Source organism: Peromyscus maniculatus, chromosome 21, assembly GCF_049852395.1.
Source record: "Peromyscus maniculatus bairdii isolate BWxNUB_F1_BW_parent chromosome 21, HU_Pman_BW_mat_3.1, whole genome shotgun sequence".
In the NCBI taxonomy this organism is placed as follows: domain Eukaryota; kingdom Metazoa; phylum Chordata; class Mammalia; order Rodentia; family Cricetidae; genus Peromyscus; species Peromyscus maniculatus.
The window spans coordinates 28,506,990-28,522,427 of NC_134872.1; the positions used below are offsets into that span (position 1 = coordinate 28,506,990).

At 51.6% G+C, this 15,438-nt stretch overlaps 1 protein-coding gene and 1 long non-coding RNA gene across 3 annotated transcripts; one reads left to right on the plus strand and one right to left on the minus strand.

Moving 5' to 3' along the window:
- Nucleotides 1-4,092: 4,092 nt before the first annotated feature.
- LOC121824672 (uncharacterized) lies at nucleotides 4,093-7,045 on the minus strand. 2 transcript variants are annotated; one of them, XR_013046670.1, is made up of 3 exons: nucleotides 6,837-7,045; nucleotides 5,667-6,114; nucleotides 4,093-5,499 (listed from the first exon to the last, which is right to left on the minus strand). It is a non-coding gene; the product is annotated as an uncharacterized LOC121824672 (long non-coding RNA). The 2 variants fall into 2 exon arrangements; XR_013046669.1 differs by having other exon boundaries at nucleotides 4,093-6,114.
- Nucleotides 7,046-7,273: 228 nt separating this feature from the next.
- Nucleotides 7,274-9,420, plus strand: Ddit4 (DNA damage inducible transcript 4). Its single transcript, XM_006972678.4, has 3 exons — nucleotides 7,274-7,413; nucleotides 7,545-7,806; nucleotides 8,079-9,420. The coding sequence occupies exons 2-3, from the start codon at nucleotides 7,605-7,607 to the stop codon at nucleotides 8,570-8,572; spliced, it is 696 nt and encodes a 231-aa protein (XP_006972740.2). The 5' UTR covers nucleotides 7,274-7,413; nucleotides 7,545-7,604; the 3' UTR covers nucleotides 8,573-9,420.
- Nucleotides 9,421-15,438: the final 6,018 nt, after the last annotated feature.

Sequence of the window (15,438 nt, forward strand, 5' to 3'; positions counted from 1 at the left end):
CTCCCAGCAATACAGGACTTTTCAAATAAATAAAATCAATCTTTTTATAAAGAGAAGAAAAGGAAAATAAAAATGAGCTTGCTCTGTTGTCTGGGCAGGTGGTGATTTTAATTCTGGCTGCCAACATGATCCCATCCCTGACGACTTGGTATTTCCCACTCACATCTCCAGTGTGAGGAACAAAGCCCACCCTGTCCCTGCTCCCCACTTTGAGTTCAAGGCCAGCCTGAGCTATATGAGAAAAATAAGCAAAAAAAGGGGGGGTGGTAGTGAGATGGCTTAGCAGGTAAAGGTGCTTACCAATAAGCCTGCTGACTGAGTTTGATTCTAGGGGTGTACATGGTAGAAAGAGAGAACCAACTCCAGAAATCTGTCCTTTGATCTGTACATGCACATGCACACACACACACACACACACTCACACACTCACACAATTTAAACAGAGCTTAAATAATGTGGTCAGTTTATTTTTATATTAACATAGATCAACTATATACCAGAGTGCAATGTTGTATCATTTATAACAAAGTCCTATTATTCCTCCTGGGATCTGTACCAAGGATATACCCAAAACAACTCCCATCGTCCTTAGCAGCCAAACAGCCTTGAAATCAGGGTAGCTGCACTCCTGGTCCATTACTCCATAGGACCTCCACTGACTGCAGGAAATGGAGAGTTATGTAGCCTGTCTTTTGGGACTAACTAGGGAACGGGCTGCCTAGCCCTCCCAACGCCATCATTTTCTTTCTCTGTGTTTCAGACCCAGGATGGCAGAGGAGTCCTTCAAAGCCGGCAGAAAGTTGGGTAATGAGAGCCATTGAGGTGGACGGGTGCAGGAGAAAAGAGACACTGTCCTGGAGTTCCAAGCCTCGCTGTGTCCCTAGGGTGGGAGCTGAAAAGTTGGGAGGGTCGCACCAAGGCGGTCAGGCTGTCTGGGTCTTTGCTTCTGTTGGAATAAATAGTCTGGCAGAATCCTGAATCTGCCCTCCCGGCTCTCAGGATCTCTCTGGCCCGCGACAGGGACAGTTTATGAAGCCAGCCCTTTGTGGGGTTCCCCTCGCCTCTGCCCTGTCCCCAGAGGAAATGACATCTTGGGAAACTCAGGACCCTAGCAGAATTGGCCATCTGTGAGCTCACTGCTGTCACATCTAGGTCTTGTCTTTGCAGCTGTATGCCCTCACCCACCCCTGGCACGGGTCCCTGCCCCCACAGACAGGCTTGCATTGGCTGAGGAGCCTGCCCCAGCCTCCACCCCAGGCCTTCCCTGCCCTTCTTCCCCAGAGGTCAGCAGAGATGTAGAGACGAGCACAAAATGGCCGGGAGTCACTTGTACAAAAGGACCCCAACTGGACTCACCCCATGTAAATGGAGTTTGGAGGGAGGAGCAACTATATGTTACAAGCCCCCCCCCCCCGAAAAAAAAATCCCTTTTGTTGTTGTTTTTGTGTGTGGTGCTGGGATTGAGCCCAGAACTTCATGCATGCTAAGCACATGCTGTATTTCTGAGCTGCACCCCCCAGCCCCTAATTCCAATATTTAATCAGATTCAAAAGCCCCTTGGGGATGGAAGGATTAATGGGCTCTCTGGGCATGGGGTGTAGTAGAAGGGCACCGTGTCTTTTCCTTGGGGTGTCCTTTCTAGATAAGATTTTAAAAGCTGCTTTCAAACGCTGTACTATATTGTATTGTCAGTATTTCCATTTCAAAAAGCAGCTTCATTTGCAAAAAGCCTCCCACTGGGTTTTTAACACTCCCTTAGAACAATCAAAATCCCACTTGAAGGCTTGTGATGGGAGCTGTCAACAGCTTTTCACAGCCCTCCAGTGGACCAGGTGCATCTACAATCTTGCTATTCTGAACCAAGCTGTCTGTTGTTGTTTTAAGTAAACGAGCCAGAGAAGTCTTTGGGTACACATTTGCAGGCTTATTGTCTCCACCTCCTGTTACCGCTCCACCCTCTCCCTCACCACCGGGGATGCGATCTGTTCCCTAGCCATCTCCACTTAGATTATGCCCGAAGTTTCCAGAGAGCTAAGGAAGCCACGACCAGCGCAGGAGCAGAGACAACCCCACGGGTCTTCAGGATTTTCATCTTGAATTCTAGGGTTCCCAGACTCACACTCCCACCCCAAGATCTGGTTTAACTTCCCAAACCCGACCGGGGCAACTTGCCAGACTGCGGCTCTGGGAACTGGTGCTCAGGACAGGCACCGCCTACAGAGGGAGGGGCAGATGGCCAGGAGTGAGCGCTCGCGGACTTTAAATTGCAGGCTCCGGTGGGTCCCACGGGAACAGAGCACAAACGAGGGTGAGGTATCTGTCCTACATGGTCATGACTCTGGCCACAGAGGCTGGGGCGTGGGGCCTGATTGCCAACTCCGGAGGTGCAAGTCACCAAAATGTGACACCAACCAACTCCCAGTTGGATGTCCGCCACCTCGCCACTAGGGCCATCCCCCAGCAGGGTGCAGGTTGCACATTGTGTGCAGATGAGAATTGTCTCCTGGAGCAGGACTCCTTAAAGACACACGCAAATGGGAGACTCGGATGGGAATGACATGTCTGTGGCTGAACAAAGAGGTCCCCCCCTGCTTGCCCTCACCTGACAGGGATCATCAGCTTCGGGGGTGTTTTGAAGATACTGATGGATTGGTACCTGTCTTCTTTGGAGCCATAGAGATGTTTGGAAACAAGTGGAGGAGGTGGTTGCCCAACATTTTGAATGTACTATTTGTTCACCTTGAGACGATTAATTTTAGATAAGACTCTCGCCTCAGATTTTAAAAAGGCTCCACTTTGGAGGTGTATGTTAGTGGTAAGAACGCCTGCCTAGCGTATGTGAGGCCGTGGGATCCATTCCCAGCTCCAACATAAAGACATAAAATACTGTCAAGTATTTTGAGGTACTTAAAGGGAAAACGCTGCTTTTCAAGAGTCCCTGGATGGGCTCTGTGCATTTGGGTGATTGGCTGCCTGTTGCCTAAGGATGCTGCACTCCAGCTGGACGAGCTAACCGGGCTGTCCTGGAGTGGTGCTCCCATCCCCCACCCCAGCAAGGGAAATGTTCTGCTTTGGGCCCAGCTTGGTTTGCAAAGGGGCTAGAGAGGTAGCCTGGAAGTCCTGTGAAGAGCCCCTCTGCACGCCCAGCCCGATCCTAGGACTCCAGTTACACATCTGTGTGATTCTGGGAATGCCGTCTTTATCTTTCATAAGCTGTCCACTGGTCCATCCCAACATTCGTTCAGGTGGGGGGTGGGGGACGTCCTGTGGACCCGGCACAGTGCTGGCTAACGGGTATTAAGATGGGTAGAACACTGCCCTCAGGCTTTTAGGGGGCAAGATGACAGGAAGGAAGAAACCTACGGGCTGGGCTGGGGGTGAGGGGAGGCATGCCCGGGCAAGCCCGACTTGTCGCAGCCAGGGCACTGGGGGAGGGAGGGATGGATAGTGAATGATGGATCCTGAGTCAGAAGCTAGCAGATAAAGCTGTCCCTTCACATGGGGGGAAGAGGTCACCCCAGCTCCCCAAGAACCCCCTCCCATTCTAGGTTCAAACGTTCTCTGAGCAGTGATAGATCTTGTCCCCGTCATACCAAGTAGGTGTCCAGTCCAGGCCTCTGTCAGGCCTCCTTGTAGAGGAGTCTGTTTATCCATCCTCTCCTAGTCTGAAAAACATCACCAGGCTAGGTTCCTAGTCCTTTTCTTCATCACTTTTTTAAAAATGAGACTTATGATTGGTATTAGGGTTCAATGCAAGAGCACTTTTCCAACATGTACCCTGGGTTCAACCCCTGGAGTAAAACAAAAACCAAATGCTGAACAAAATCCCCAGTAAAAACCAAGGATGGATTTCTTGGGGCTGTTGAGATGGCTTGATGGGCAAAAATGCTTGTTGCCAAGCCGCCAAACTGGGGTTCAGTCTCCCGAACACAGAGTGGAGGAAGAAGAGAACTGATTCCCATATGTTCTCTCTCTCTCTCTCTCTCTCTCTCTCTCTCTCTCTCTCTCTCTCTCTCTCTCTCTCACACAGACACACACACACACACACACACACACACACACACACACACACACGTCATGATTAAATACATGTAAAAAGACATGTACTTTTATTATTTTAAAATATGCATATAAATTATCAGATTTCCTTGGAGCTGGAGTTACAGGTAGTTGTGAGCTGCCCAACATGGGTACTGGGGACAGAACTGGGGTCCTCTGTAAGCCAGTTAAGTACTCTTCACAGCTGAGTTATCCTTCCAGCCCAAATTATTTTTTTTCAAAGACAAGGTTTTATGGGGCTGTGGTGGCACACACCTTTAACCTCAGCACCCCAGAAGCAGAAGCAGGTGGATCTCTGTGAGTTCAAGTCCAGTCCAATTTACAGAGCTAGTTCCAGGACAGCCAAGGCTACACAAAGAAACCCTGTCTCAAAAAACAAAACAAACCAAAAAAGATAAGGTCTTGAATTCTCTGCGTGGCTTGGTATGAGCTTGAACTTCTGATATTCTGGCTTCCACCTCCTGAGGTGCATCACACACCTGACTTGTGTGGATTTTTTTCCCTGTGGGGATGGAACCCAGGGCTTCCCGTGTGTTCGGCTGCCACTCTATCAACCAATATCCCAGGCCCTGGATAGAGTGCTTTTTGGGGAAAACAACAGAAATCCACAGAATTATCCAGTGCCTCTGGAAACAACCCTTTCCCATGTGAGGGAAGCTCTTTCATGAACAGAAAGACTCACTGATGGAGGCTGGATGTGGCTTAGTCATAGTGCTTGCCTAGTATGCACAAAACACTGGGTTCAGTCTGACCCCCGGTGTAGCTCAGACCAGGCTTCGTGATGCATACCTGTAGTCCCAGCACTTGGGGAAATTCAAGAGGTCATATCAAGTTCTAGGCCAGCCTGAGGTACATGAGGCCCTGCTTCAAAAAATAAAGAGACACCAAACTGAAAAAGGGGGGGGGGGTACGGGAAGCTTACATAGTCCATGATGTTGTCTGTTGGATGAATGATTGAATTCTAATAAACCTCTTTCCAAACTGGTCAGGGATTCTTTTGTTTATTAATATTCACTTTCAAGAAAAACTATTTTTCCTAGGCCAATGCGTCATATTTTTCTGAAGTATTTTTTTTCTACCAAAAAAAAATGTAATAGAGAGGAGAGGAGGGGGGAGGGGAGGCTGGCGATGCAGCCTAGTGGCAGGGCTGTGCCTAGCATGCCTGAAGCACCGGGTTCATCCCCAGCATAGGAAAAAAAAAATGGTGAAGAAAAAGCATCCATAGTCTATCTCCAATGGGCTCAGCCTAGTAGGCGGAATGGGTGCTTTGCTGGTCAATTGATTTCTTTCTCCTTTCTCCCTGGCAGCGGGAAGATTCCCTCACACAGGCCCTCCACTCTCTCCCACTCCGTGAAAGACATTACACGATGATGTCACCTTCTCTTGCAGAAGCATTTCATCTCACCGCCCCATCCGATGTCTCCTAGCAAAGTGGCAGATCTGAATGTCAGGAAAGAAAGCCATGGGTTAGGCCTGGGAGCCCTAGAGGCAAACACAGTACTTTTTTTCTGCAGCTGTCTTTAAAACGGTGTCTCCTGATCTGAGCCCATCCCACCTCCTTGGGGGTGTTGGTTCATAAATGTGTTCTGAAGCAGGGGTCCTCCCACCTGGAAAATCAGAGTGAGTGTGGGAGACTGGATTCCGTTCCTTTTGCAGTTATAAGACCTGGCTGTTCTAAAAGTCAGTCTTTTTTAATTTTTAAAATATCGGCGGTAGGAGCATGGTTCACGTGGTTCACGCCTTTAATTGTAGCACTTGGGAGGCAAAGGCAGATCAATCGCTGTGAGTTCAAGGCCAGCCCGGTCTATAGAGTGAGTTCCAGGCTGGCCAGCTGTGAGACTGTCAAAAGATAAAACTGGGGGGTGGGAGGTGGGGCTGGAAAGGACAGTGGCCTGACTTCCCGGGCAAGTGTCATGTGTCACAAGCAAACCTGCCCTGCAGCGATCTGATACCCGCCCGTCTGATCTGGTTTGGTTCCTGCCCTCCGGGCCAAAGTGTCTGATGTAAGTTTGGTTTTTCTTCCATCAGGGTCCAGGTGTTCTACACTGAAAAAAACTTAGGGGAAAAAAAAAAAAAAAAAAGTCTAGTCCGTCTGAATCTCCTCCCACCCTAAGCAATCACCATTAACCCTCAAGCATCGCTGCCAGGCCAGATTTCCTGTTGCCCCGCCTGAATGATGAAACCCCTGATGGCTGTTGCACTCGGGCTTTCCCGAAGATCTCCGTCCTGGGTTCCATTGAACTCTCTATGAGTCTCTCTCTCTCTCCTCTTTTTTATTTAACACAAAGCGTGCGAGGGATTCTAGGACCCGGCGGACGCCAGGGGCTCTGCCGCAGCGGGCTGGGAAGGCACAGGCTCCGCAGTGGTCTGTCCCTAAGGCCTGCGGGTGGGTCAGCGTGTCGGTTTGACGTGAGTCCTTGTTCCCTGGCCGTGGATCAGGCGCTCTGAATCCGAGCCCGTGAACTCTAACCCCCACCCAAACCCTCAGCTTGGAGGACAACCTCGCACCGGGGGGTGGGTGGGATGGGGAGCACTGATGTCCTCATAAACACATCCCCCGGGGGGCTGTACGGTAACAGGAAGACTGATGGGGTACGTGGAGGCCGCCGGGCCCCGAGTGGCCTTGTCTTTGGACCTATCACCAAAATGTACATCCCGTTGGTGATGCTCGCGGGACAGCGGGGTAACGTCTGTCGCCGCGCCAGGGTCCCACGGGCATCCACTTGTGTGCCCGGTACTGGTCCCTTGGCCCTCGGGCTCCTAGACATCGGGGGTACCTGTCTCCCCTTGTTCATCGCCGCTCCGGGTCCCCTAACTCTTCGTCCCAGTGCAGTGCAGCCGTGGGCTGTCCCCTCCCCCCCCCAGCAACGCGACCCTATAATAAACAAGTCTTTCCTTGATCCTCCCCTGCCGCGACCGCCCTCAGGGACCTTGGCAGCTGCTGAAAGCCGCCTCCATTCCCTTCCAGAAAGGGGGTGTGGCCGCGGCTAAGACGGGGGGGAGGGGGGGCGGGGAGGTTCGGCTGGGAGCGTTCTGGGGCTCCGTGGGGGCGGGGCCGGGCCGCTGTCACCAGGCAGGAGAGAACGTTGCGAACGTGCGCCCGGAGCCCATTGGCTGAGGTGGGCCACACTCCCGGGTCCCGATTGGGCTGCGGCGCGGAGGGGGCGTGGCCGCCCCGCGAGAGCCCTTATAGGCTGCTGCGCGCTGGTGCTAGGGGATCGCAGCGGGCAGGGGGAGGTGCGAGAGGGTTCGAAAGGGACAGGCCCGGGCAGTGATCGGGGGTTGGCACCAGTTCGCTCACCCTTCGAGAGGCAGGGCGCGTTTGTCCACAGTCCTCACTGACCGCGCTAGCAGGTGAGTGTCCCTCCCGGGTGTGCACATCTCGTCGGGGGGCGGGGGACGACCTCGGCTGTCGGGGCCCCAGCGCCCTCGGTCCTGTGCAGCGCCGACACTGACGTGGGGTCCTTGTCCCTCTTGTCTTTCAGCGTCTTCTGCGCTCCTTCACCCGAAGCTCAGCAGCCAGCGTCCTGGTGTCTGACCTCGCCATGCCTAGCCTTTGGGATCGTTTCTCGTCCTCGTCCTCCTCTTCCTCTTCGTCCTCGTCCGGAACTCCAGCCACCGATCGGCCGCCGCGCTCCGCCTGGGGGTCTGCGGCCCGAGAAGAGGGCCTTGACCGCTGCGCGAGCCTGGAGAGCTCGGACTGTGAGTCCCTGGACAGCAGCAACAGTGGCTTCGGGCCGGAGGAAGGTGAGCAGTGAGCGGGTGCGGTACACGACTCCGGGGGCCCGGGAGGTGGGAACGAACCGAGCTGTACCCCAGATCAAAGCCACCTTGGCTTCCCATCCCACCACGAGAACCAGATTGCCCCGGGGTTAGAAGGCACGAGTGTGGGCCGGAGAAACTGAGGCACGGAGTGGGCAGGAACACCGTTTTCTTAGCAAAACTACACCTCCCCCCGGCTGCCGGTACAGCTCCTGCGGAAGCCGCTCTAATGCCGTTCCCTGTGTTCTCTCTTCCAGACTCCTCATACCTGGATGGGGTGTCTCTGCCCGACTTTGAGCTCCTCAGCGACCCCGAGGATGAGCATCTGTGTGCCAACCTGATGCAGCTGCTGCAGGAGAGCCTGTCCCAGGCGCGACTGGGCTCGCGGCGCCCTGCACGCCTGCTGATGCCAGGCCAGCTGGTGAGCCAGGTGGGCAAGGAGCTCCTGCGCCTGGCGTACAGCGAGCCGTGCGGCCTGCGGGGGGCACTGCTGGACGTCTGTGTGGAGCAAGGCAAGAGCTGCCACAGCGTGGCCCAGCTGGCCCTCGACCCCAGCCTAGTGCCCACCTTCCAGCTGACCCTGGTGCTGCGCCTGGACTCTCGCCTCTGGCCCAAGATTCAGGGGCTGTTGAGCTCTGCCAACTCCTCCTTGGTCCCCGGCTACAGCCAGTCGCTGACGCTGAGCACCGGCTTCAGAGTCATCAAGAAGAAGCTTTACAGCTCCGAACAGCTGCTCATTGAAGAGTGTTGAACTTCGTCCTGGGGGGGCGGCCCGCACTGCCCCCCGGTAGCGGAGACAGGAGACTTGTGGTGGAGAGACTTCAGGCGAGGACTGATGGCCGCGTTAGAAAACTGACAAGAGCCACCTGAGGGGCGCAGGGCCAAGGTGGGAGAAGGAAGTGTCAAAGGGAGGTCGCTTAGGTCGTGTGCAGGTGGCTCCTTGTTGGGGCACATGCCCCTTAGTACTGTAGCATGAAACAAAGGCTTAGGGGCCGCACAGGCGTCTGGCTGGATGTGTATGTAGCATGTACCTTTTTTTTTTATATATATATTATTATTATTACTGACAGTTACAACAACAGTAGTGTGACAGAGCCCGGAGGGCAGCTGGTCTGCACTGGCCTCTGCCGGGGGCGTGTGCCGAGGGAGGGGGGAGGTCTCGGAGATAGTTCATGTATCTCACGGTCTGTTTCAGACCGAGTGTTTGTCGTTTGTTTTATATCTTTTGTTTGGGGGGGGTGGGGGGGAGCTTCACTACTGACCTGTCCGAGGCAGCTATCTTACAGACGCATGAATGTAAGAGTAGGAAGGGGTGGGGTGTTAGGATCATTCGGGATCTTTGACACTTGAAAAAAATAACACCCGGGAGCTTCGTCCAGCCTGTCCCCTGCCATGGACTGGAGGATTGAACTGTGAGGGGATGGGGTTGGGAGGATGGGGGTGGGGGGCTGGAACCCCTCCCCCAGAGGAGTGCCACCTGGGTCTTCCATCTAGAACTGTTTACATGAAGATACTCACGGTTCATGAATACACTTGATGTTCAAGTATTAAGACCTATGCAATATTTTTACTTTTCTAATAAACATGTTTGTTAAAACACTGGAGTCTCTTGGGTGTCATGAAGGAAACAGGAGAGGGCTGGCTGGGTGGGTGGTGCTGGTGAAGACAAGTTCCATCAGATTCTAGGGGCCCCCTTGTGTGTTCCCTGACCCCTTCCTGGGTGACCCGGCAACCTGGTAACAGGTATGTGGACTATGCCGTCAGGGCCGAGAACCCAGGCTCCCTCAGCCCTGCTGGCTGGAGCTACTAGTGGAGTGTGCTGGAAAGTATCTGAAAGTGAAGGGTGAGTCAGACCTCCCTGGAAGACAGAGTCTCCGGCAGGAGGGTTACCTGGCTCTCCCAATGAGAAGCCGGTTCCCGCCTGCTGAGCCTAGGGCCCTTATCTGCGAGACAAGTCTAGGTTGATCTGGTGCAGAGTCAGGGGTATGAATGACTATCTCGGAGTAGAAAAAGGTTGAGAGAAGTTTGGAAAGGACAATTCAGCTCAACGCTCTCACTAACTAGACAAGGAACCTAAGCTCAGGAGAGCTGGCTTAGGCAGGAGCAGAATCTCCCAACACTACAATGGCAGAGGGATGACCGGGGTGACCCCTGATTTTCTTACCAGAGAAAGGGCCCAATCAGACAATGGGCTGGATTGGAGTTCCTTATCAGAAATGCTGGAGCTCAGCCCAGAAGGCCAAGGCCTTTCCCACCTCTCCTGATCCAGGGTCCACCCACACCAACTGGCTTTTGGAGAGCTTATTGCTTCCTTTGTTCCTCTTCTGATTGCAGACAGGCTTTGTGGGCCCAAGACTGGAAAGTGGTTCTTTACTTAGCAACCTTTTGGAGGGCTTTAGTTAAAACATCCCTCAGGCCGGCTGTGGAGCTCAGTGTGGAGTGCTTGCCTAGCTTGTATTAGGCCCTAGATTTGATCTCTACCTCTCCCACAAACCACAAAGGAAGACCAGATCTCTCCAGTGAGTTGAAGGAAGAGACTAAAAATCTGTGTTTTCCTCTGGGATTCCATCCAGGGCCTGACCTTTGGGGTAGCCAAGGAGACCCACACCTCTTTCATAGAGCCTGCAGGGCTTATTCCCTGAAATGAATGAAGCTGGGTTAGAAGTCTTTTGTGATAGTCAGTGTACACCTGGAATCCCAGCACTTAGGAAGCAAAGGCAGGAGGATTGCCTTGAGTCCAAGGCCGATCTGATCTACATAGTGAGTTTGAGGCCAGCCTGGGCTATATAGTGAGAACTAGACTTGCCTGGACTACATAATAAATTTGAGACCAGCTATAGCAACATAGATTCTACTGAAATAAAGCAAAGAGGAGAGAGAGAGAGAGAGAGAGAGAGAGAGAGAGAGAGAGAGAGAGAGAACAAAGAAAGACAATGGTACACAGCTTCAGGAACGTCATTACCTATCTTAGTGTCCCTCTTGGTAGCCGCCCTGGGAGGGGTGGGTAGGACAGGGGTGCTCTGGAGTCTCCATCTTACACATGGAGAATGGCCGTGTCCTTGGGCAAAGGCTGACCCATGCTCGGCCCGAGGGGACAGCCCAGCACTCCCTCTTAGCTGACAGGCACTGTTCAAGAAACAGACTGTGCCATGATGGCTTGCTCTTCTGTGTTCCTGGTCCCCAAGCAGAAGCAAGGAAAACTATGGCCAGCCCCTGCCCTGCCTTGGTATCTCCAGGCCTGAGTGGGATGGTTCAGTAGGCCCTTCCTTTCTGAAGCTGGTCCAATGGAGGCAGGAAGAAGGACTGGTTCCTTAGAATCAGTGAGACCAAGATGCCTTACTCTGAACCTCTGATCTTCCCAGTGGCCTTTGCTAGGGATGTGGCCCCTCTGCTTTTCCTTTAAAGCCCAGAGAAAAGCACAGCCCTTTCAAGGCTCTCTTCTGCTCCCCCCACCACCACCTCCATCTTTCACAATGACCATGTTGAAATCTTGGCCGTCCTAGATGTCATTTATCAGCTTGTTCTGTATCCCTCCAGCCCTGTGGGGTGCTCTTAGGTTCCTCTGGTGTATAGTGTCAGAGTCTTCAGCCACCCACTCTCCCTAGGCCTGGGGAACACTAGATCCTCCCAGCCTCAGCCTTGTGTGGAGAAAGGAGAGAAACATGTTGTTCAGTATGCTTACTACCTAGCTTAGGGAAATACTACAGAAGACTTTTGTGCTGGCGATTGACCCAGGGCCTTACAACATTAGACAACTGCTCTGCTAGCTGAGCCTAATTCCAGCCCCTTAAAGGCTTGAGGTCTTGGAGGAAGTCTTGTCCTTTGTGGCCAGGGCCACATGATTTAGAATTGATGAGATCTGGGTTCAGACTCTGACTCAGACATTTTGTGTAGCAGATAACCTAGAACAAGTCACTTGATCTTTGCGATCTGTAAAGGGGCAATGCTCTTGGGAAATGACTCTAAAGAGGATGTCACTGGGGTACGACATGGGCAGAGGAAAGGCCGGTCCTGGGTTTGAGCAGTCCTGGGGCTAGCTGTAGAACAAGTGCCCTTCCTATCACAGGGACTCCTTGGCTCTCATCTTTGCTCCTGCTTTCCTCCAAATGTCAATGTCTCAAAACAGTCTTAAAGAATACTGTGTTTGAAGCTGGGGGGGGGGGGTGGCCCAGGCCTTTAATCCCAGCACTTGGGAGGCAGAGGTGGGCCAGCCTGATCTACAGAGTGAATTCCAGGACAGCCAGGGCTACACAGAGAAACCCTGTCTTGAGAAACTAAAAATATAATTAATAATAATTAGTAATAGTAATAATGTGTTGGCTTTTGTGGTCTTAAGGTGGGGGGTATCTTATTTACTGATTTATTGCTGTGATAAGACACCATGACCAAGGCAAGTTAGAAAACATTTAATCTGAGACTCACAGGGGCTGTGGGACGTCTTTCTGTATGCTGTGAATATGTGTTGCTCTCATTGGTTAATAAATAAAGTTGCATTGGCCTGTGGCAGGGCAGGATGGAGCCAGGAGGGAAAATCCAAGAAAGACAGAGAGGGAAGAAAGGCAGAGTTGGGTAGACACTTTGAGCCACCGCCAGGAGAAGCAAGATGCGAGAGAAGAGGTAACACCACAAAGCCACGTGGCAATGCACAGATTAATAGGAATGGGCTGAGTTAAGTTGTAAGAGACAGCTAGCAAGTTTGTAATTAATATAAGCCTCTGTGTGCTTATTTTATAAGTGGCTGTGGGATAGATTCTCTCAGGTGGGAGAGATTCATTTGGAGAAACCTCTGGCTGTACACAGTTGCAGAGGTTTAGTCCATGACCATCATGGCGGGGAACATGGCAGCAGGCAGACAGACATGGTGTTGAAGCAGTAACTGAGAGTTTACATCCTGAGACACAAGCACAAGGCAAAGAGAGAGGGAGAGGGAGAGGGAGAGGGAGAGGGAGAGAGAGAGCTAATTGGAAATGGTGTGGGCTTTTGAAACCTCAAAGCCCACTCCCAGTGACACACCTCCTCTAACAAGGGCACACCTCCTAATCCTTCCTAACCAGTTCTGCCAAGTGGGAACCAAACATTCCAACATGTGAGCCTATGGGGGCCATTCTCATTCAAACTACCACACTGGGGATTGAACCCATGGTCTCACCCAAGCTAAGCATATGCTTTATCATTGAGCTATATCCCTCAACCTAACCTTAAGAAGTTCTCATAGAAAACTTTTTGGGGGCACCTACTTAGACAGTCCTCTGCCTGCCTTGTCTTCTGAGTTAGGCATATAACTTTCCTTTCATTTTACCTTGGGGTTCACAAGGAAATACTGAGGTCCAAAGTGGCTTGAGGAGCATGTGTTTAGGGTTCTCCTAGGAAAAGTGGTCTCCGACTGCCCAGGCCTTCCATGTACCCCATATTCTCCATGCTTTCAAGCTCAAGCAACCTTAGATAAGCTGCATTTGGTCTTTGCCATTGGAGGTGGCCAGCACTGCTGGAGGATCCAGGGAAAAGCCCAAGGAAACAAGGGCGTAGACACTAGAATTGTACAATAGCTCATTACAGGCCATGGTAATAACCCCCAAAGGGGGGGCTTTTCATGAGCGAGTCAGAGTAGACAGCGGGACACTCCACCAGACACTCTGCACTGGGGACCAGACGAGGAGCCTCCATCTCCATGTCAATCAAGGTAGCTCATGAAGACAGCAGCAGCAGCAGCCTGTGGCCACGTGGCAGGGGCTGTGTGTGTGTGTGTGAGGATGGAGGTTGCTGGAATGTTGCACTTATCCAACCTATGAATGACTGAATGGACCTGTGGGAAGCTTCATGAGAAAGACGGAGGGAATCGGAACCTTTAAGAGCTGATATCCTAGACTTCATCACACACGGTTACAAGCAAAATGATGAGCAGGGCATAAGAAGACGAAATGGTACACACTGAACTCTCTCTGTGCCTACGTGCCTAAGGAAGAAATCGTTCCGAAAGTGTAGCGTGATTAAAAGGATATAAGCCAGGGCTGGAGAGAAGGCTAAGAGGTTAGTAATACGCACAGCTTTTGAGGAAGACCCAAGTTCAGTTCCCAGTACCCACACAGAGCAGCTCATAACTATGACTCATAACTATCCAGGGCAGCTATAACACCAGCTACAAGGTAATCCTGAGACTACGACTTCCTCAAGCACCTACACTTTTGCACATGTCCACACTGACACACACACATAATTTTAAAAATAATAAAATTAAATCTTTGTTTGAACTATATAAACTTAACCCCAACATTTAGGACAGAGAGGTAAGAGAATCAGTTCAAGGAAGCCATCCTGGGCCGCACAGCCTAGGATACCTGAGACCTTGTCTCAAATAAAACAAACAGCAAACAAACAAACAAAAAACCCAGCAAGACCCTGTAGTACCTGCCTACAAGCCTATCATTTGGGAGGTAGGGACAGGAAGATTAGGGGGTTCTAGACCACCCCAGGCTACATAGGGAGTACCGGGCCAGGACTATACAGTAAGATTCTGTTTCCCAAAACATTCGTAATTTGGAGCAATGGAGTAAGTTAACAGCACTTACCGAGCAGTGGTGACGCACGCCTTTAATCCTAGCACTCAGGAGGCAGAGGCAGGAGGATCTTTGTGAGTTTGAGGCCAGCCACCAGGGCTACACAGAGACACCCTGTCACAAAAACAAAAAAAGAACAAAAGTAAAATTTTTATTCACCCGAGCGGTGGTGGCGCACGCCTTTAATCCCAGCACTTGGGAGGCAGAGGCAGGCTGATCTTTGTGAGTTTGAGGCTAGCCTGGTCTACAGAGTGAGATCCAGGAAAGGGACAAAACTACACAGAGAAACCCTGTCTCGAAAAAAAAAAATTTATTCAAAGTAGACTATAGGCCTAAAGAGAAGAGCTAACTGTATAAAACTGTAAGAGGAAAACACAGAGGCAAATTGTCTTGATCTTGGGTTGGTGATTTTGGGCTTATTTTTATATTTATTTATGAGCAAGTGAATGGTTGCTTATCTATATGTATTTACAACAAAATGATCAGACAAATTAGACTTTGCCACACTCTAAATGGCAGCTACTTGGAGGGGGCATGATGACACATGCCTGTATCCCCATACTTGGGAAGCAGAGGCAGGAGGATTTTAAATTCAAGGCCACCCTGGGTTACATAGCTCCAGGCCCAGCCTTAAAAAGGCTGGGGGCGGGGTGGTGTTATAACTCAATGGTAGAGCACTTGCCTGGCATGCACACACAAGTGCAAGGGCCCCATTGCCAGCACCACAAGACAAAAACCAAGTATTTTAAAAATGCAGCTACAGTCGGGCACTGGTGGCGCCCACCTTTAATCCCAGAACTCAGGAGGCAGAGGCAGGCGGATCTCTGAGAGTTTGATTCTAGCCTGTTCTACAGAGTGAGTTCTAGGCCTGCCAGGGCTACCCAGTGAGGCCCTGTCTAAAATAATCAGCACCAAAATGGCAGCTACTCAAAAGGCTGAGGCAGGAGAATAGCTTGAGCCCAGGGGACTGAGGTCAGCCTGGACAGCACATGTTTCAAAACAGTTACGGCAAGAGGTGTGTTAGGGACACAGTCTACAGTGAGCAGCCGGGGACAGGCCCCGT